Source organism: Myripristis murdjan, chromosome 3 (genome assembly GCF_902150065.1).
Source record: "Myripristis murdjan chromosome 3, fMyrMur1.1, whole genome shotgun sequence".
Classification (NCBI taxonomy): domain Eukaryota; kingdom Metazoa; phylum Chordata; class Actinopteri; order Holocentriformes; family Holocentridae; genus Myripristis; species Myripristis murdjan.
This window is the reverse complement of record NC_043982.1, coordinates 26212985-26236583: the sequence shown is the minus strand read 5'-3', so window position 1 is coordinate 26236583 and position 23599 is coordinate 26212985. Positions and strand designations below refer to the sequence as shown.

The window sequence follows — 23599 nt, the reverse complement described above, 5'->3', positions numbered from 1 at the left end:
ATTACTCACATTTATATTGCATCTCTATTTTTTTTCTTTATTATTGAGAATTTTAACTAAAGCTGTTCAGAAAACAAAGTGTAGGTGAATCAGGTGTGTTTCTATCATGCAAATGACTCAAGACTCTGCCAGACTCACATTGATTGTGTGATTATCTCAGCCCATTGGTACATTTTACCAGTAGATAAGACTCTTTGGTACTTGAAACAAATTGCTAAAATGGAAGTCTTCTGCAGTGCATATCATCATCATCCCTCTGCCTCTCGCTCAGTCTCTCTGACATCCCAATTCAGTCTCTCTTCCTCCTCACATCACAGTCATCCAGTTTTCCTTCCACGTGGCAGAACATCTGTTTGGGAGCGCTGCACTTGGCCCCTTGAGACCCAGTCAGATAAACTGAGAAGCCTGGCAGCACTTTCACCTCTTTGTCCTGTATAAATTCATTTGCCAGCACTTAGACATGCTGTATGTGCTTAGCGATCAGTACTAGCTAGCAAATTATCACCTCAGAAGCTCAAAAGCAAACTAAAGCCCATATGCTCTGAAGTGAAATTATCACCAATCCTCTTCTCACGTAAGGCAGTTGATCAAAAAAGTTGTTTTTCAAAATTTCAACCCGCTCCTCTTTTTTCGGTAATTGCTGTCCCCCGTGATGAAATTGGGGTGAGCACCATGAACGTGTCTCTGATTGGCCCAGAGGGGGTTTGCATCAGTCATGGGGGAACAACATGTTTACTGTTTACTTGCACAGTAAGACAAAAGTGTTTCTATAAAATAACAGTTTATTATGAGCTCAGGTGCTGTATATTGTGTTAACACTTTTACAAACAAAGTGCAACTTGAAGTTAAGTAATGTAGATGATAGATGTGTATGAGTGAAAATGAAGTAAAGTGACAGAACATTGAAGATAAGCTGCACATATGGACTGTCATTAACTGCTGTGACCACTATGATGTGGCTCAGTTGACTCATATTGCACGCTCGACTGAAATAGATTTCCCTATAAAAACAGATTGTGTCCATTCTCACAGATGACGTATAGCTCTTTGTGAACATAAGAGGATTGTGGAAATTGTGTGAAAATTCACAGCTAAGGTGTGAGGCTTCATTGTTGAAGTTACATTTTCATGATAATAGAACTTTAACTTTTATTAACGGGTTGTAGCTGAGAAATTGTGTGAACTGGCAGCTCAGATTGTGATTCGCAGCATATGTTCTGCTGTGGAAGACAAGTGGTGTAAGTGCAGCAGCCACTGTCCTCGTTCATCACCAGTATAAAAGCATCAGCTTGACTTTATTTAGCCTTAATGATATTATAGCCAGTGTAGCCATCCTCCCAGGTCTCAAGCCATTTCCAAATTACAGCACCTGACATTGGATATGCCTGACACATATTGACATTAAACTAAACAAAAACACAGATCAGCCTTTTATAGGCCTAATGAATAAGCAGTTAGTCCATATAACATGCTAATTATTAATGACTATTATATAAATTGAAATGTGGCACAGCTCCAAGGCTAATTTGATTTATGTAGTTTCTTCTCAGGCCTATCAAGTTTTTAGTTTTTCAAATTAAAGGAAAGTGCTTCCTTTAGCAGGAGGCACTGGCCTATGTAAATATTGAATTTAGAGATCTGGCAAACCTTTGTGGGCAGGTGAATAGGGCTGATTTAAATATTATCTCATGCACAGCTGCAGCCCATGTGGTTTGAGTCACAGTAGGAAGACCTGTTCTCACATAGAGTTTGTCCCCTCTGAAGAATGTAGGTGCATTTTGTAAGTTATCGGTCTCAACCCTTAATCAGGGCCTTAAAGCATAACTACTGTGCCTGTGAGAACTCTCACTATGTTTGCACTACTTTACACTGCAGTTCATGCAGTCAGGCAGCTATTATCAGTTGCCAAAAATTAAACTAGGGGGTTCTAAGCAATGGTTAAGATAGCATGTAAGTGGTACAAGAAAGATATGAGCAAAGATCATTTTTATTTACACTGAGGGTTGATTTTAGCCTATTTGGAGCAGACTGCAGAATTTCAGTCAGGCAATGAAGCTATAAGTAGCTCTACAGTGAAGAAACTGATGAGATTTTTTTGGTTGCAGTGGATTTATAGCATGGAAAAAGATTGGAAAAGGTAAGAGCATACTGTAGGTAGAACATTGCTGGAGTTGTGCTTTAAAAATAACTTACATTGTGGAACCAGGAGAGATAAAATTCAGGCAATTTAAGTCCCAGCACCTGCTCAGGTAACACCAGAGCCATGTGGAGAGGCTTTAACTACCACTGTCAGACTCATGTGCTCTCCACATGCCAACACTGAATCTCTCCTTGTCAGATTCCACTGGATTTGCACCATGGGACACAGTGTACTTCGGATCTGCACAATTTGAAGTAGTTTGTCTTAGTTTGAAAGAAATCCAAGCAATTTCCTCTTTCTGTCAGTGCCACTGTAATGTTCTCGTAGCCCGATTTGTTTACAGCTTCACAGAGCAGAAGACCTGAAGATGCAAAGAACAAGTCAAATGCGAGGCTGTTTGTTCTTCATGTGAATGTGGAGGGGAAAAAAATGTTTAAGTCAACACAACTTAATGAGGAGTTGTTTTCGTCATGTGTGAAGTTTGTCTTTATTTGGGTGTGTGTGTGTGTGTGTGTGTTGTTTTGTTTTTTGTTTTTTTGCCAGGATCATCTGAAGCCCAGCTTAGTGCAGTGGTTTTGATTTTGGAGGCTCTATTGTCCCGGTACATCAGATGAAGTCTGTGTGGTGTTGTGATAATAATAATTAATGGTGATAAAAGTGAATGGAGAATGACGCATCGAGTCATCATCTGATATTATTAAAAGACATAAAAAGTGAAAAGTGCAGCATGGATGTGTGTTTCCTCTTGTAAACGACAAGCAGGTGCTGCTATGATCGGCTCAAGCGTGGAAACAACAGGAAGTAGGTTGCTTTGTTGCTGGAAACTGAGTTTGGCTCAAAGCAAACTCCTGAACAAATGCAAGGTGTTCTGCGCTTGTGGAAATATTAAAATAGCACAGTTTTGGCAACAAAAAGATCTCACTTCCTGTCGGTTCAGTCAGACGTTTTTGCTCCTCCATCTGATTGTGTCTCTCTGTGTGTCAGATGGTGATGGATACCAGGATCATCTCCTCCCTGTTTGTCTGGACGAAGCCTGCCAGAACAGTGCCATCTTCCTGTCCAAGCCTGGCCAGAAAACGGTGCGTATACACACACACACACACACACACACACACACACACACACACACGCAGTAATACACAGTTCAATTCAGTGTTTGGCTGCATCTAATGATTATTTTCATAGTCTGTTAATTTAAAGACCTTTTTTTTTTTTTTTCTCAAATCACCAACATATCATTCACTGTAGTGTGAGAAATGTGTGAGAAATGAGGCCAAACTGATCAGAACCTAACATGATGTCTTCAGATTACCTCCTTAGTCTGACCAGCAGCCAAAAAAATCAAAGTATTAATTTTATAATGAATAGAGAAAAATATGCAGACCTTCACATTTTAGTAGTCTTAATCTGCAAGTGTTTTGAATTTTTACATGATAAATGACCAAAATGACTCATCGATTGTCAAAATTATCAATACATTTTCGACCTATCATTTCAATACTGGTTCAGTGTTACTCTGGTGGACTTCTCTTCAGCTCCTCACTCATCACCTCCAAAACTCAGTCTGTTGCATTCGATTCCGGTCTCCTCTGCCTGAAACCAGTCTGCTCTACACCTCTGTTCTCTGCTTAACTTGACTCATCTCCTCTCTGCTGTTATCACACTGGTCTGATTGTGTGTAAGGACTGACATTTTTGTTCCCCAAAATGGGATCCAGGATCCCTGAGGTGTCCTTGACTGGGCTGCACAAGTTTCCACCAAGAGCAGCAGGAAAAGTTTAGTTTCACTACCATGTTATTCACTAAAGAAATGACCTAATTAAAGAATATTATTGATGTTGTATATTCAGTCATGGATTTAAGTCTCACCTCAGCTCCCCATTTACATCACAATTACCGTACCAGTAAATTTGAATGTTTGGCCATTATACTACAGTTTACCCAGATTTTACTTTGCAACAAAAAAGGTTACTTAGGCAACCACAGTTGATAAAACTGGATCACTCCCACACTGATATCAAAATATGTAATTCAGTAATCAAGATTCCAAGGTTACCAGAGACATCAGATAGGGTCTGCTTAATTACTTGGAAATATATATAAAATGATGCACAAAACATTTTTGTAACCTTTTTCATATGATGTAAATGCATCATATGAATGCATATTAGATTGCTGACCAGCATCTAAAAATAGCTAATGAATTATACCAATGAAAAAAGTAAAAGTCTCTGATGGGTGAACACTAATTGGCAGTGGGCTGCTGCTTTGCTATAACCTCCAGCCTCCCACCCCCACCAACAACAACAGTGGTCCCCAGGCTGCTTCTCAGTCAGGATGTTGGTCCCTTGGTCACAATCAGTTGAATATCCCTGTTGTAAAGTAATTAAAAAATGTTTAACCTTGCAGTACTTCAAGGGAAATTTAGGGGAAAATCAGAGCTCAACGGATTGCTTGAACCACTAACCACTTTCTATGCTGGGAATGTGTTGGCCACAGAAAAAAACTGTTAAAACTGGACTGAATTCATGAAGTCTGAGCCCAGGTTTAAAAAGTCATTAAGTGTTATCCAGTGAGTTTGAAACTTCTTTATAGGCTTGAGGGTGACACACATGATCAGCATGCATGCACGTATAACAACAACATTATAAGATGTATGTACTAATGACATGTCACACAATTGGACCTTCACTCATTTAAAAAGACATACACTACACCATTTACACACATCTCTTTCAGTCTTTTCAGTAACATCCTACCAGTTCGCAGCACCCACCTACCCCCCACCCCACCTTTGTTTTCCCTCCTCTGCCACCAGAGATCCACCTTCCTCTATATATTTTTTTCTCATCCAAAATAGAAATATTACAGGCTTATCTGCATGTCCGCCCACACACACATATATGCTAACACAAAGACATACAGACAGAGACACACAGACACTCAGTCCCTGCGGACATGCATCCTTTTGTTCTCCTGTCAGCTGTGGAAAAAGAGAAGAAGATTGAAGTAAGAAGTGAGTGCTGGAGGAGGGGAGGGAGAAGAAGATGAGTTATCAGCACTGATGGATGAAGTGAACACATGTTGTAGAGTGTGTCGCTGTGTGTTTGAGAGAGTCATCTCTGTCGGGGGAGAGAGAAAGAATAACAGAAAGCATTTCTCTCATAAGCTTCTCTGTTTTCCTAAAATCATAATATATAATGATAATAGTAATAACCTTTATTTATCAGGCACTCACAACATAGTTTTCAAGAGATGAGATGCATGCCTCAGTTTCCAAATATTCCAAATAATATTTTTGCATTCCTGAAGCTGATAAAGGAAGTGAAGGCAAATATCCGGTCATTTCCCCACATTCATGTCCACTTTGCAGTCATATAAATAAGACAATGTCCACACTAAACCAGGTCAATTAACATAAGATTGCCATGTGATCTAGATCTGAGCCCGACACCATGGAGGGGCTTGAGGGCGCTAAGCTCCCTGAGTGTTACTCTCTGCCCCCGCAGTTGGGGTTTTATGTTCCCTATTAAAAAAAAAAAAAAAAATGAAAAAACAAAAAAATCTTGGTCAGCGAACATGGACAGCGTTTTAGTAACACAGATTCAGAAAATTGAGTGAGTTGTGTTTAGGTCTCCGTATGTCACAGGACGGTTAGGTTTGAAGCTCCCGACTCACCATAAAAAAGCTGAAATCCAAGCTAAGTTTGCTAGCTGTAGGGACCCCAGCTGTTGCCAGTAACCCCATCAGTAGTGGCAGCATTAATGTTATTTCTGCTGAGCATCATCAGTTAGCGTCAGCACCGCTAGCCACAGAAGCTGCAGAGGCCAAGCTCTAGCAGCCCAGGGCAGTCAGAATGGATCCAGAGCCCCCTGCATCGCTGATTGCTCCTAATGACATTGGGACAGATTTGCCTTCACTGCTATTCCAGTCAGATGTTTAATGTCCAAAAATGCTCATTTAGTAGCAGCACAGCTTCCTGTGACCTGCCAACAGCACAAATACTGGAAAAAGGTGCTGCAAATATTCCTACACCATTAAGAATAAAATAAAACCCCATCATTTACCTATAGCAGCGCAGTGAAAGGTGGAGTTAATATTGCAGTTGTAGTGTCACTGGGTGTGCAAAATCAGATGAGAAAGGCAACAGTTGCTTTATTAAAGTATGTGTTTTTGTCCTTTGTTTATGGTTCATTTCATAAGGGACCAATATAGTGTACACAGACATACTGAAAATGGCTAACTGATGAAAGTATCAAAGTGTTCATAGCAGATGCTGATTTACAACCCCCCTCCCTAAAAAGGTTTTTGTGTAAATAAGAGATCAGAACAGTAAATTTAAAAAAGAACAGAAGGTAAGCTGAGTACAACATGGAAGAATAATACAACAAAACACACATATAGTAACACAGATTCAGAAAATTAGAAAAGGACATATTTGCAAATAGAAAAAAATAAAAAATAAAAGTGATCAGGTAACTATTTCCAAAACTTCCTGAGCAAAAGATGTATTTCAGAATGCAACTTTACAGTTGCCATTTAAATCTACTCTGCTGTAGGTCTGTAGTCTCTTAATGTACTTGCAAAAAGGCTTAGGAGCAAGTCCAGTTGAACATTTAAACACAGGCTTTACATAATGAAAGTCAATAAAGCTTGCAAAACTAAAATCTTGTATTTATTTGCAGAATGACAGTGATGATACCTCATTTGCTTTTTGTCCAACATTTTCAAGGCCTGACTGTAAAGACATTCTTTGGATTTGATTACTGACTGGTTGGCCAGGAACCAGGTAGTTAAACCGTAGGACAGATGTGAGAATATCATTGAATGTAGAAACAGCAAGGCACAATCAAATGTCAAGTAATTTCTTAGCATTTTAAAACTGTCAAGGTTAACCTTAATTGTTTTAGAGATCCTTAACCTTGAATCTAAAATTATGCCTAAATACTTCAGCTCTGTTGCTTGTTCACTGAGCGACACCTTTAATTCTAACATTCAAAGATTCTGGTACAGGTAGCTTTATAATGGAAAATCAGATAGACTTTGTTTTCTTGGCGTTTAATGACAAACAGGAGGTATCAAGCCAAGCTGATACTTTTTTTTTTTTGTTTTTGTTTTTGTTAGCTTGTCTGTAACAGCAACACAGGTTTTGCCAGATATATGGACATACGTATCATCAGTGTACATCTTAAGACCTATACCAGGACATATTTCTGGCAAGTCACAAGTGTAGGCCTGCTGTGCTTAATTTTTAGGGTTTTATGGTGTTTCGGTTTGAATGATGGGCTTTTGGCTAACAATCTGGAAATGCTAATGTCGTGAAGTGAGGATAGAAGACTAAAATTGCATCAGATTTAATTGGCATAGTATGGACCTGAGTCCAACTTGAGGACACTTCTTGAAACCTAGCTAATGCTATCTAATTGTAGTTAACTATGGCTACATTATGCATTTTTTAACAATGTCTCGGTGAAAGGACTCAAAAAGTGCTGGTTAATTACGGACTTACAGCATCGACACTCTGAGCCACAGCAACATCAAATGGTTTGTATCTACCAGTATAGATAGCTTCCGTTACCAGTAAGTTTATTAGTGCTTGTATTGTCATGTTGGAACTGTCAATAAAGTTATTTATTCGGCCCCTCAAAGATGACTGCTACCTGTTGTGTGTGTGATGTTGTGTGCAGGTATGCTGTAGCATGTTAATCACCACTAATATAGGCACTCACAATTTCACTGTATCATGAAAATAGTGACAGTAAAGGCATCTTATCTCAAAAAACCTGAACCATACATAAAGAAGAAAAGAGCTGAATACAAAAAGTAAAACACACTATTGATCTAATCACTTCATCATTATTGCTGGTGTTAACACACTCTGAGCTGTAAGTGTGTTTGCTGATTTCACAACCTCTTCGTGTTTCGTTGTAAATGGTGCCCTGATACTTCGCTCTGTGTTTGTGTGTGTATGTGCGTGCATGCATGCGTGTGTGTATTTGTGTGTGTGTCTGTGACTGTCTGTCTGTCTGTCTGTCTGTCTCTCTCTCTCTCTCTCTCTCTCTCTCTCTCTCTCTCTCTCTCTCTCTCTCTCTATCTCTCTCTATCTGTGTGTGTGTGTGTGTGTGTGTGTGTGTGTGTGTTGTTGCCTCCCAGCCATTTTACTGTAACAGCTGGTAAATAAAAGTCTCCTCCAGAGGAATCTGCCCTCCGACAATGACAGACAAAGGAAGGAGAGGGAGTAAAGAGAGGAGTGGTAAATGCAAGACAGGGAGGATATAGGAAGAAGGGAAGAAGGAAAGGGGATAAAGAAGGTAGCATGGAAAGAAGGGAGGGCAGAGATTTGTATACAGGCAAAGGCAAGACAAGGCGCCTTGGGATTCACATGGAAATCCAGCTGTGAAGCTTTGTGAGATACTGCCATCTCCTCCTCCTTACAGAAACACATGTGTTTCTGTTCTTTGAACTTCCCTCTTTGTCCTTGTTGTTTGCTCCCACATTCTGTGTGGGATATAATGAGTTTATTATAATCTTGTGTGTCTTTGTATGCTCCTGTCCTTAGCTGTGTTTCCAGCTAAACCTTTCGAGGCAATTGAAAGGAAAATTGAAAACTTGAGATGCGATGTAGGTGTTTTCCTTGAAGTGAATTAACAAGCTTCCGGAGCATCAGAAAAGTGTTGGGGAAACCGTTATAGATAGATAGATAGATAGATAGATAGATATACTTTATTGATCCCAACCAGGGAAATTCTGGTGTTCCAGCAGCAACAGTAGAAACATACAATAAAGTTAAATAAAAAAGAATAAAGGCTAAATATATACAATAAAGACTATAAAGACTAAAAACTAAAATATACAAGGGAGGCTAACCTAAGGAAAAGAGATGTGAAATATACAGATGGTAATGAATATGACAATATACAGATGGAGCTGAAGTATATACATGATTGTATAGATAAGGAGAGTTAGCATGAAACCCCGAAACCAAGAACCAAGTGGCAGAACCGACGCCCGGTACTGGGATTCAGGAACTAACCGACTTGATTCGGCCTCTTAAGGAATCACCACTTCCCCTCCAGTCTGAAAAACAGTGTGAATGTATATTAACCTAGGATGTAATATATAGATAATAAATAATAAATAAACAGTTAAGGTGCTGGGTAGTGGATAATAAATAAACAGTTAAGGTGCTGAGTGATGTATAATAAATAAACAGTTAAGGTGCTGAGTAGTGGAGTGCTAAAAACATAACTATACAGCAGACAGTTGTGAGTCTCTGTCTGACAGATGTGATTTGTTGTACAGTGCGATGGCTTGTGGCAGGAATGATTTCCTGTATCTGTCCCTTCAACAGCGAAGCTGTAACAGTCTGTTGGAGAAGGAGCTCCGCCGTCTGTCCAGTGTGTGGTGGAGAGGGTGATCAGGGTTATCCATGATGGATAACAGTTTGTTCAGTTCAGTTATTGCTAAAAGTGTAAGCTAAGCTTAGCCGTGGGGGAACTATTGAAACTACAGATTTCTCTCATATGTAACACACCACACACTGTCTGCATATTTGATAAATCAAATTTATACCATAACCTGTTGCTAAACAACCATTTCATTTCTTTTTTGGAGCAGCTCGAATCTTCATGCTTGCTCAGCATGTTCAGTCGTTTGATGTCAAGACCAAACCTCTGACAAAACTGAAGCAAGTCTTCAGTCAGAGTTTTCCATTTTGATTGTCAGTGTAGCGAAACTAACAAAAGGAAAGTTGATTTGCCAGCATAACAAATCTGAGGTACTGTTTCTGGGGTGGTTCTTCAAAATCAGAGCCAATCAGAATGCTGCCTCTGGGTTCACTAGGTCCTGTTATCCATACATTTTTGGGCAAAAAGTTCCACAGACGTCTGCTTTTTATGCAGAGGTCGAAATTAGGCTTTATACACCCACTGTACAGGTTTATACATGGCAGATACAAAACGTGTGACAATTCTGGGGCATCAGTCCGAACAGATAATTTACAGTCTCCAAAGCTGTTTTTTCCACTGTTTGCTATGAGCTTTCACCAAGCGCACATCATTTACTCAACAAATGCAGCTCCATTTCTATGTATTGCATAATTTCTTTAGTGGCAAAAAACTTTCCAGTCCCAAGCTAGCAGAAAAACTTTTTGTGCTACTTAGGGAATTTCACCTTTTTTTTTTTTTTTGTTTCCACTCAGCTTTTCTAATTCAATAAACTTGAAATATGCATAAAAATACTTAGATGGAGGGCGGCACGGTGGTGCAGTGGTTAGCACTGTCGCCTCACAGTGAGAAGGTCCTGGGTTCGATTCCCACCTAAGGTCCTTTCTGTGTGGAGTTTGCATGTTCTCCCCGTGTCTGCGTGGGTTTCCTCCGGGCACTCCGGTTTCCTCCCACCGTCCAAAGACATGCAGGTTAGGTGAATTGGAGAAACTAAATTGCCCCTAGGTGTGACTGTGTGTGTGGATGTCGGTGTTTGTCTGTCTGCCCTGTGATGGACTGGCGCCCTATGTGCGCTGGGATAGGCTCCAGCACCCCCCCGCGACCCTAGTGAGGATAAGCGGTTTAGAAGATGAATGAATGAATGAATGAATACTTAGATGGAAATCCAACTTGTGTGTGTGTGTCTGTGTTTGTGCTCTAATTACCTCCTCACATGCACACACACACACATATATACTGCTGTGCAGACAGTGCCAGCTGCCTACTGTTGCTGCCCAGACAGTGTGAGGGCGCCCAGTGTGAGCTAGACGCCATCGTCCCAGTCGTCACAGTGATCCGGTCAGTCAGTGGTCAAACAGGTGACACTGACAGCAGGTACCCGCCCATCTCACCCCGCCCAGCTGACACTCAGACATATGGTCTCACTCCATCTCTGGCTCAGGCTCTGTCTCACTGTCTGATGCTGGGGACACACTACGACCCTATTAACACGTGAGAAGAGAATGCAGCCTTTACCTAGATATCTTACCTGAATGAGGAAAAAGTGTGATTTCACACCTGCCTAGTTTTGTCTGTATAATTGAACAATTGTTTGTTTACGCCAGAAATGTTTATTTATTTTTATTTATTTTTAATAAACAGAAACAATGAGCACACAGTGCACAACACTTTAGAGAATGGAATTTGACTACCTGTTCAACATGGTCATTGAGGAATGTTTACCAAATGTTGGTCAGTATTACCGCTGATCAAAATATAAGACCACAAAAAGCATCTGCAACAGACTGCTTCACTCATTAGTGGTCTCTTGAGTAGATGTAGACCAGCACTGCACAAAAGTAGAATATCAACACTAGATTTCAAGTGTCAAAATAAGACATCTTTGAAATAATGGTGAAGATTCTGACTGAAGTATATCAGATATTAATGTCATCAAACCTCAGACTTGGAAATCATCTGCGCACCCTCAAACTAGCGCTGATTCCATCCAAGTCTGAAAATCAGTCATGAAGTTTGTAGTGAGGTTTGGGAATTCATATTTCCAAACAGACATTCATCAACTTCTGATTCTTGGGATCTTTAGTGACCTTTGTATTAAAGGATATTAATACACATGAAAGAATGTCAATTTCTCTCATGCAAAGTATATTTATTGTACATCAGAATATAAACATTTGATAAATACAATTAAATGAGATATATAGTGGACTAGGTCGGAGATAGCAAACATGTCCTACTGGTGGAAATCAACCGATGCTGGAATAGCACTCAGTATAGAAATAGGTGGGAGACCAAGATGTGTGACTGAGCGAACACAGATGGAATAATTCCGACTTCAGTAAAGTTCACTCACACTCACAGATCAACTATTTGGTTACTGAAGAATGACACAATCCTACAGTACTGCACAGATACCTCTGATGAGCTGAAGGTCATCAGCAGACTGATGGCAGGTTGGCAGCTTCAACATTGTGGAAGGCAGTCTTGGACAAATCCACTCTGTAAAGTTAGGTGGAAAAAGCTGTTGTGTTTTTTTTTTCCTCCGTTTTTAGCACTGGCTCTGGTAATGGAGCTGTTTATTTGGTTGCCAGGCAACAGGATGCATGCTTCAGCAGGGATGTCATCAGGAGAAAGAGAAACCAGATTGTCTCTCTGTCAGGATCTCTTCAGCGGATGAATCTCACTAAAATGAATCTCTGGCCAGTCAGTTCTACTCAATTGCAACAGAGCAACAAATTCAAGCAGTTCCTCATACCAGGATTGAGGTGTGATCTTTCTTCTTCTCCCCTGCTCTTTTCCTGCTCAGCACACAGAACTCAGCTGTTGTACAAAGGGTCCAGACTAGAGCTGTGTCCCAATTCAGGGTCTGCATCCTTCGAAGTCCGCATTTGAAGGCCAGTTACGTCACAACACTGCGCGAAGGCCTGTCCCAATTCATCCAAAGCCGAAGGATCCTTCAAATGCGCACTTCAAATGTGGCCTCCTTTTCAGCCGTTGGTAGCCGATTCGGAGGCTGCACCGCGACTATCCTTCTCGGCCTCCCGTATCCCAAAATGCTTTGCGTGCTGCTGCTCAGTCGGAGAAAAGTTCAGATTTCACATTATAAATATTCGTTTTTTACTCATTTGAACATCCAACGCCATATATGTTAAACCAAAACCCCTGTTCTGTCTTGTCTGACAGAAAAACGTTATATTTCGGTCTCCGGAGTTTGTTGTCATGGAAACGGCGGAAACGGCGGTAACGGCGGTTACGCAACCAGGAAATACTCTGAAGGCTAGACCGTCCCATTTCGTTGCCGTTAGTTGACGGAGGAGGATGCTTCGGTTGAAGTCTGGGTCCTTCGGAGGACCCGGACTTCGAAGGATGCAGACCCTGAATTGGGACACAGCTGAGATAAAGTTTCTCGTGGAAATGGATGTTTCCAAGAGGTTGGTCTTTTCATGAAGGCACCACCTTTTTGTTTAAGGGTCTGATAGCCAAATTTGTTTAGAACTTATTAATATGACAGATACACGGTTGAACGTGATTTCTTTAAAACAGCCATGATTTATGCTGTCAAACACAGCTCATAGTAAACTGAAAATGTGGAACTGATTGAAGCACATACCGTAATGCAATTCCTAATGTTACTTTCTTTTCTGAGTTCTTTGTACAGTATAAAGGTTCAATGCAGAGTCTGATGGTGCTGCTTTTACGACCCCAAGGAATGCTGTTAGGGGTTTAGGTCAAAAAAATGTTGCTTGAGGTTCTGTGTAGTGTTGATCAGCTGGGGAGACAGTGGAGATGGGTGAAACAATATGGTCTCAGATCTGCAGGACTCTATAGTTGCTACAAGGTAAAATTGTGGCAGTAGTCGACCTAAATGTAGATCCTTACCATGTCATTCTTGGGCACTGAATGGTCATACAGTGTGCAGAATCAGTCTACATGTCTTGTCTTTCTCTTTGTCTCTCCTCTGTGTTTCAAATTCCCGCTTCAAGAAATTTCTTGATACTTCTGTAGTTTTAGATTTCTGTACATTTTGCCTTGTGTACTGAAAGTGAAGTCTGAAATACTGCACATCTGAGCCTTGGCATTCCAGTATATTCACTGAAAGAAAACTTCCCAGCTCCTTTTTATGCCATCAACTTGAAAACAGATGCGCACTGAGAATTGTTATACATACATATGTTCATAATCACTGTCACAATTACATGAAGTTACATATGATCACAGCTCCACCAGTCAAACTTGCACTTAACCATCTGGCTGTATGCTCCAAGATCTCCCCACCCTTTCCACCACTGTTTTCTCCCATGCTGTCTTTCAGTGCCAGGCCTAATGTCACAAGCAGCAGCATTATTATATCGCCAGGATCATAAAAGCCACCGCTTCATTATGCTTTTTTTTTTTTTATTGTCTTGGACGGCCTTGTCTTCTGACAGTGGTACAGCACCGCCCCATGTCACCCTGTAAACCCCCCCTACCACCTCCTACCATCTCCCACCCCCCACCTCCCACACCCAGGCCGCCTACATTTTAATTTCTTGGCCTAATGAAGCGGGAGCTCTTCCACCAAGTGGAATCAATGGGAGTTCACGAGCACACCACCACTTCTCACTTCAGTCATCAGCAAAGCCAGGGAAGCAATTTTATGTGTCGTATGTCTGTTTTCTATTTTTATGCACATGTTTCATTGTATATGGTGGCCTGATACTTTGCTCTGTGTTTGTGTGTGTGTATGTGCATGCGTGTGTGTGTGTGTGTGTGTGTGTTTATCTGTGTGCGTGTGTGTGTGCACGCATGGTGCTGTGTTAAGCTGCTTGCTTGTGATCGGTGTTTTCCAACAGATTGATAAAAAGCCATTTGTATGCGTAATGCCTCCCCTCACAGCTATCAGAGGTATCAGATTACCTCGCAACCACAAATGCCATCATCATCGTCTCCTTCTTCATTAACTAGGTTATTTGGATCTCCGCTCCAACACACACAGACACAGACACACAAACACAAACATGCAAACACACACTCAGCCTCACACACACTCTGCCGGATGTTAATATGTTGGCATTTGAACCAGCAAATGTGTATATTGAGTTATTTAGACTTGGGAGTGAGAGGTTTGCCTAAATCAATGTATGGAGACACATATTTAACATTATTCAAATATGGTGATATAGGTATTGATGAAATGTCAAAACTTCCCACAGCCAGTCAGAACGATTAACTGCATCGTGCGCTATTTAAGTAGGTGGGCTATTCATTGTGGTTCTTCAAATAAAAACTGATTTGACTAGATTAAAAGACTCGAATATCCTCCTTTAGGGAGTGTGTCCACATGAATCCCCCCATACATCCAACAAAATAGTGCTGAGCAATAAAAGCAAAACACAGGGAAAACATTGTTCTATCTTGTTCAGAGACTTTTTCATTTTTCTGTTTAGCTGGAGAAGTGTTCTCATGACTTCCAGGTCAGTTTATGGTCCTCTTAAAGATTGCTTTGCCAAATTAACGCAACTATGTTTTTTCATCATCTGCTTTTGTTTTGCCATGCAATCATCACAACGTAGCATGATAATACACGTTAATAGCACAAGGTAATGTCTGAGAGGCACAATTAAGCTCTTTGCCGGGAATAGTAGTTACAACAAAAATGACGAGCAGCCGGCCACAGTAAATGAAATGTTTGATTAATGTGTCACTTAGCAGATGAGTTTAATTAATTACTGACAATGCAAACTGGATCAAGCAAGAGTCTAACAGAGAGCTGTTAGACTCTTGCTTGATTAGGCATCTCTCTGTCTGTATGCATGAGTGGATGCATATGGGCTTGCATATGCATATGCATGCACTGTGCTCAGATTGATTGGGCTAATCAGAGCCCGCTGGGAAGTCATGGCACCAGAATACCTGATGTGTGTCTGTTTTGTTCGTATCACACTCTCCTTCTACCCTGCCTGGCGGTTGTTCGCTCTTTGTGCCTTTATCTACCACCAACAGAACCAGATTCCTCCAAGCTACAACGCAAAAGTTCTCCATTTTAATAAGTAATTTAGTCTCAGATTCAGACTTAATATTTTGTTTTTCTAAAAATCAGTGGACAAAATATAAGATATTCCCACTTCTTTCTAATGTAGTTTCACTTCTTTTGAGATTTTTTTCTGGGATCAAGAACAAGGCAGAAAAAAGCAGATAATCCCACTACTATCAAGAAGATGGCACATGATTTAAAAAAAATTCCAGAAACAAGTCAGTTAGCATTGGAAACAATGTTAATTCATCCTACTGGCAGATTTTTTTTTTTTTTTTTTTTTTTTTTTTTTTTTTACACATTTTACACATTGTTTTAACATTTTAAGGCTAAAAATGAGACTCAGTGACTTGTTAAGATGGAATTTTCTTGCAGTGAACAAAGCTGTTATTAATTTTTATTTATTTTCATTATACCTTTCTTTAATTTTATTTCTTCTATCCTTCCCCTTCTTTCCCCAGTACATAATGACCATTTTACCATCAATTGTATCATGAGTTCTTACACTTAACCACAGAGGATTTCATGAAGACAACTATCACCCAATTTGTGTGTTTCTGCATGTGTGCAATCATGTGTGGAGTCTGCCAAATGTGAATTGTAATTGTAATTGTAATTGAGTACTGTGTGTTGTTCGTATTCCTTGTGCCTCTTCCCGCTCTCCTTGTCCTAATCAGTGTAAGGGAATAAAAAAAAAAAACACAGTACACCGAGTGCCTCAGGGCCGGTGCAGGCACAGCAGTCTGCTGATAAGGCTGGCGGCCAGCAATGGCCCCGCGCTGTGTGCCCGTCCCGAGAGAAAGCGTCCCGGTAGCGTTAGACAACCCTGAAAGGACTCCAGTTCAGAGATAACTTGTCACTGGGTGGATTTGCTTTGCCTACTAAGGAGTGAAAAAACGAAAAGGATCAGACACAAAGTTTATCTGTTCTGTTAGAGTAACTGTTTGCATGAAAAATTAAAGTCATGTTTGGATATTGAAGTTATTGCTAATTTTATTAATAACTTCTATTATGTTATCTTTTCAGTGAACAGAATGTGTTTGCTTCAAATATTGAGCAATGGACAGGTAGCATTTTTTCCCCCAGAAATGGATAAATTGCCATTTGGAATGAAACCAGAAGTTGTTATTTGGTTGATAGCGCAGTGCTATCTATGTATGCAATGACTTATTATCAACTGAACTGTCAATCATTTTAGACCAAGGCCTAATGGGGACATACTCCATCCATTATTTTACAGCCAAATGTTCTTCACTTGCCAAAAATAGAGTGGCTGGCTTATGTAATTCCCAACCAAACTGTTTCATTCCACCTCATCACTTGTTTTACCTCACCTGTTCTCCCTGTCTGCTGAGTGGTTCTGTAGTTTTGGGGTCAGCAGGTTTTTACAGTCTAATAGTGGTCTAAGAGTTCTCTAGAATAAATATTTCAAGAAAAACAAGGTTTATGACTGAATATGAGATAAAATGACTTAAAACTGATATATATATACAGTACAGGCCAAAAGTTTGGACACACCTTCTCATTCAATGCGTTTTCTTTATTTTCATGACTAGAGAATGCCAAGAGTGTGCAAAGCAGTAATCAGAGCAAAGGGCGGCTATTTTGAAGAAACTAGAATATAAAACATGTTTTCAGATATTTCACCTTTTTTTGTTAAGTACATAACTCCACATGTGTTCATTCATAGTTTTGATTCCTTCAGTGAGAATCTACAATGTAAATAGTCATGAAAATAAAGAAAAGGCATTGAATGAGAAGGTGTGTCCAAACTTTTGGCCTGTACTGTATATATATATATATATATATATATATATATATATATATATATATTATTTTTTAGATATTTATTTTATTTATTTATTTTTGCACTGTCATACCATTTAATGTCATTATTCAGTGGATCTGTGGTGCATGAAAAGTTTGATAAAGTGTTAACTGTTCCAATTCAAGTATCCAAACTCTTTTTAGGGTTTTTTTCGCCTCCTAATAAAATGCATTTAGTTTAGTTTTCATATTGACGCAGATCTGAAATTATATAGACAGAGATTTTCATCCATACAGAGGTAACATGCAGAAATTCTTTTTTGTGTTTTAAATATCAAGTTTAAGTCACTGTTAAGTCAAGCTTAGAAGAGGACGGGTGGACGGGTGGAATGGCACTCAGGTGGCAAAATGAACTTACAGAAGTCAGTTGAGGCGGTTTTGGCATCTATTTAGGCGCCTCCCTGGGAAAGTATTCTGTGAACATCCAACTGGAAGGAGACCGAGAGCACCCTGGGAACTATTCATATCCCAGCTGGCCTGTGAACACCTCAGGATCCCATAGGAGGAGCTGGCAGGTGGAGAAAAGGATGTTTGGTCTGCCATTCTCAGTCTGCAACCATCACGAGGTCCCAGATAAGCAATGGAAAAGATGGATGGATGGCAGTTACTGCTTTTTGGCTTCATAGGTCAGTGTGACAGATTTGTCTTTGCCAAGATCTAGTCGAAGAAAAGCTGGACAGTAAGTCAATTTTGATAAGATAAATGACAAATTTGATGAATTGTGATGAGCACAGGACTATCAGTAGTTATGGTTTTAAGTTTTTTGTTCTTTTTTACTTTTCACAATCAGTTTGATGCACATGGGTGTTTACACTGGTGTGTGTAGCAAGGTTAATACAATAGGCCAAATGTAAACCCTTTGTTGTTGTTGTTTTTGTTTTGTTTTTGTTTTTGTTTTTATTTTTGTTTTGTTTTTTCCATTACGTTAATGAAAATAATTTAACCTCATGTTCCCAAACTAAAAGGATTCCGTTTTCCTTATTTCCATTCAATCTCAAACTCTCTTATGGTCAAATAGAAAACGCTGTAAGTCTTGTCTAATTAATCTTTCTAAAACCTTGCCGTTATTAAAAATGAAGACTGACAGAATCAGTGTTCAACCTGCTAGCCCAGAGGAATCAGTGGTGAGGGGGCCAGGAGCCAATGAGGCATTACATCATTAAACAAAGCACACAAACTCTACACCCCCTTTGTTCGGGCATTGATGTATGATAAGTGTGTGTGTATGTGTGTGTGTAAGTGTGTTGAGGTGGTTTGGAGGAAACAGAAGGCCTCCAGTTGTGTTGTCATGGCTTGTGTGATGAAATTAGAGCTGTTGTCTGCTCGGTGATTGGTTGTGGTTGTTTCTCTCAGACATGCTGGTTGTATTTACTGCTATTAGTGACAGGTCTGCTGAGCATCTTTCTGCTGACTCCTCACTGCACCTGCTCTCTGTGTGTAACATTCATGGATAGTTTAAAACCTCCCAACATCTGCCCCTCGCCTCCTTAGGATCCACATATCCACACGCTGACACTTAGTCCAGAGTTAGTAGATTTCAGAGATAAAAAAGAGATGGTTTCATAGGTTTCTAATGCTTCATGATTTTGTTTCAAGATTTTACAGTTAACCTGTTTGAAGAAATTTCATGAATCACTATTGAAACATTACTATTTTAATGTCATCTCATGGAGTAATCTGCCTTACTTCAAGGTCCTCGCCCCAGTTTCATTCATTCATTCATTCATTCATTCATTCTGGCAAAATCTTAAAATCTTGTCACTGCTGTGGTCTGATTGAGACTCCCCCACCTTGTATTTTTTTTCTTTCTTCCTTATTCAGCCACAGCCTCTACTGCTGCTCAGGTGATTACCAAGTGTTCTTCTATTTATTCCAGTCCAGGCATCGTATCCTGTGCGCCGGAGAACCTTTCCTTCCTCTTTGTCTCTGTAAGGCAGCATTATTTTCTATCAGTGAGCAATGGAGAGCAAAATCTAGCATTTACCTTAAAACTTAAAGACCCCATACTGGAATAAATGCCTTGATAAGATTATATTAAGTTTTTTGTGGTTTCTTTTTTATTCAGTGACAAAGTGTGTGTGTGTGTTTGTGTGTGTGTGCAGGGTGTATTTGCAACAGTTGAGCCTACAAGCAGCTCTGTACTAAACAGTGCTATAGACTCGCTGCTTTAATTGATCTCTCTCACTCTCTCTCACTCTCTCTCTCCCTTCCTCTGTGTTTTTTTTCTCTTCCTTCCTATTCACACCTTCTTCTGTTGTATTATATTTTTTTGATCGAGTTCAACTGGCTAACGGCTTGCTGTAATGACTAATGAAATCAGTACCATCTTGTCTGTCGCTGGTTATCACTATTAGAAAGCAGATTTGGTGTGCAGCTATAGCGTTGGCCTTCCTCCTGCAGCTGATAGCTCATTTTGTTCCATCGTAGTCATACATCAGCATGTAGTGGAATCGCAGGATGACAGGGAGAGACACAGATAGTGCGACATAAATACAGAGTTAAGTTTCAGGCCATCGGGAGAAACAATGCAGCTTCAGTTAAATTCCATTTGTAATAAGAGAGAGGTAATTATGGTCTCAGTGAGGCCTTTAAAAGTGAAGTGTCTCCGCTGCTGCTTGTTTTCATGCGGTTTTGCCGTCTGTACCTTTCTGAATTTACTGTTTCCCTTCGACAACATTAATCATTTCCCCCACCCCAGGGTCTTTATTTACTCAACAGTTGAACCGTCAAGATGAGGAGACAAAGCTTCGTTTGTGTTTGCAAAGTGGGTGGGAGGGAGGAAAGGCTTCCTCTGTACCTGCAGCACTGCAGTGTCTGCTGTGCAGAGAGAGAGAGTGCGTGGGGGGGGGCTGAGGGCTGCAAGCAGCCACTGTTCGCGTGATAGTGAAATGCATCAAACACATTTTCAATAAATTTTGCCACTAACTTTTATTAATAATGAGTCTTACACCTATTATTGTCATCTCCCTTACATGCGAAACAGTGTATGTTCTGTTCAACACTCTGGATTAAGGATGTCAGCTGGTTATTAGTTCAAAATAAATCCCTTTATGGCGATACAAGAACCATTAGCTTTGTGTACGGGTCCTGGTCACCATGTTAGGGTTTATGGTGTGATAATAACCAGCTGTACATTATCACATGTATTCCACAGGTGCTTATAAATTAAATTATTGTATTACTGGTAGACTGAGCTTTAAAGATTCACAAAACTAAAGCTGCCAGGCTCCAAAGGTTTCACCTTGGGTGAGAGTTATTTTATGTTGAATTTCACTACTTTGTCTTTCTTCTGACTTCCGGTCAGTTATGCACTTCCTTAAGCAGTCATTAACATTATGAAGATGCAGAAAGTTTAATCTCAATGCCGACACGAACCAAACCCAAATAAAACGTCCTGTTTTGGATACAGCGTTGGGACGTTGAAATTACATACGCAGTTGCAAGTTTGAGGGCACTGTAAGAAAATCAGCACCAAATTGAGGGAAAAGCTAGGTCGCATTTAAAAACACACAGATATAGCCTTCCAAAACTATGACAACTTTGAATAAAAACAGCAACAGATCAGATGAATAAGACGGAAATGTCACCAAATTGTGTGTTATTTTATGCTTCACCATCCGGTATAGGATGGAGCTTTGATAACTGCCAAATGGTGTGTTTGAAGGATGAAGTATTCACCACAGCCTTGTAATCATATTTAATATTATTACTCCATGTTGAACTATTCTGTGCTGTCTGCTGTTTTGTTTTACTGTGTGTGTTTTGGAACTAACTTCACAAAAGAAATGTTGAGGTCATGAGGCCCTTCACTTGTAATTTAACTTGAGGCCCTTCACTGGCAACTTAGGAGTAAACCTAAGAAATAATGGGCTTCTCACTTCTAAGATAAACAGAAGTGTTTCTTAAAAGCTTGGCTGCTGCAGTAAACCACCTGGGTCTGGACTCCAAAATAGCTTGGTTTAAAGGCTAAAGATTGCCATTACATGGACATTTAGGAGTAAACTTTGAGAAAGATGTTTGTTTCACATTTAGAGATAAACGGTTTGGCAAAAGTAATGTTAGAAACTAATTTTGTGCTGTTAAAGTGCTCCTAAAACTAGAAAGCGTAGGAGTGTCCGAGAGTTGTATTACTCGAGTGCTCCTACTAAACTGAAAAGAGCCGTTGTCAGTCCGCCACTCCACTGCACTTGCTACATATTTTAATCACTGTCAACACATTTAAATATAGAATAATATTTAACATTATGTTTTTTTTTTTTACAAATGCTCTTGTCTTATGGACACTATACAGTATGACCACATATCAGATCCCAAAATAAACCATTCATAGTAGTTGTATTTAACAGTCACTGGTTACACAATAACAGTATTACCATAGTTTGAGATGCTTCTGCATATTTGGCAGTTGAAAATTTTGACCTGGTAGGGCAACTGTGGGCTGGTTGGCCGAGTGCCACCTGCTAGTTAGCATTCTGGTCTACCCAAAAAGCTTACGTTAGATTTTTTTTTTTTTTTTTCCCCCAGTCTGGTGTATATCATAGTGGCATATGCAGTATCATTGCATCAGAGAGAAGTCACACTGTAGTAAAAAAAAAAAAAAAAAAAAAGATTGACCTCAAATTCACAACCATTCAAACTTCACAAGGTACAAAAAAGTATTATTTTCATCCTTTGACTATGCACCAAAGTTCAGTTTGGCTGAACTTTGACCCTCAAAATGGTGTGACTCACCAGTAGTCAACTAGTGGGAGAATAGGCAGGATTAACCTCTGATACTCACCAAATTCAAAATACAATTCAAATCAAGGGAGGATGCACCCACAGCCCTCTTCTTTTCATTTCTTCTTGGCTGCAATTGCCTTCTTTTTTGTGAGAATGAGAATCAAAGCCTCGTTGTTCTTTTGATGTAATGTTAGTTGCATGCTGAAATAATACGGTACTAGCCATAAGTGTGATTCCCTGTCCTGGATCATGTAACCTTCCAGTCCTCTTCATCTGGCCTCAGTCTCCAAGGAAATGTTGCCCTGCCAATTCCAATCTGACCAAACCATGATTTAATTTCAAAAGTTTCACTCATTGAAAGTCAGGTGAGCCGGTCCAAGAAGCAATATTTACTTTAACCATTTACTGGTGCTGCTGAACTTTCTCTGCTCTAGTCTGAACATCATCTCAAATATCTCACAACTTCTTAAATCCTAGATTTAAACGGGAAGAAATAGGCTAAATGACTCATTAAGATATATGTATTTTTTGAAATGCACATCCACACTCCTTCCCTCTGGTCCTCTGCTTTTCTCCTGTCCTCTATCTTCGTGCCCCTTCATCTGTCACTAGTGGCTGCTGTTCTGATGTGTATTTCGTTGTGTTTGTGTTCCAGTGGGTTTCTGTGCTGTGGGAGTTCAATCAGAAGGACACACTGTGGGGCTTCGTGCCTGGGAAACCAGGCCAGCCACTGGGCCTCCACCTGGGAGACTACAACCTGGATGGCTTCCCTGATGCCCTTGTGGTCCTTCGCAACACCAGCGGCAGGTAGGACAATTCACACATACATATGGACAAATGTAGGACCATGGACCCCCGTTGGACACATTTTCAATCGGGGAGATTGTCTCTGGTGTTAATGTTATACTAGATTTTAGAGGTTCCTGCTCTGCAAATGTGCAGATAATTGCGATGAGAGTCTTTTATCAGGATAGTGAGTAATGTATGAAATTTCATCAGGAGAATGTCTCTTGAATGAATAACAGTGAAATTAAATTTCCTCATTTAGCTGTGGACCCCTTAGAATTGACTTAAATACCATGGAAGTCTCTAAACCCCACTTTGATAACCTTCAATGTAGTCCAAATCCAGGAACTGTGTAGACATACACACTTCCACTCCAATGTGAGATGCACTGTTATTACTTGAAATGCTCTATTTTCAGGAGATTGATGTCAGCATAATAATAGATTTTATTATTCTGAGCGCATGCCTTCATTTGTTATCTTCATTTCAGTTTGTCACGAAACATGTCGTGTTTTGATGAGATTAAACCAGCTATAGTATTCCAGTGGAACACGAAATGGAATTGACTGGAACCTAATCACTTGGGATGCATATTTAAATGGCTTACACAAATCTGTTGAGCTTTTAAAACTCTACACGTTTGATTTTAAATACGCCGCATGTAAGA

General features: G+C 40.0%; 1 protein-coding gene across 1 annotated transcript in view; it reads left to right on the top strand.

Annotated features, from left to right (window-relative positions):
• itfg1 (integrin alpha FG-GAP repeat containing 1) overlaps window positions 1-23599 on the top strand; it is a 198586-nt gene that overhangs the window by 66531 nt on the left and 108456 nt on the right. Inside the window, exons 9-10 of the mRNA XM_030077151.1 lie at window positions 3125-3219; window positions 22802-22953. Of these exons, the coding sequence (XP_029933011.1) occupies window positions 3125-3219; window positions 22802-22953 (247 nt within the window). The remainder of the gene's footprint in view (window positions 1-3124; window positions 3220-22801; window positions 22954-23599) is intronic.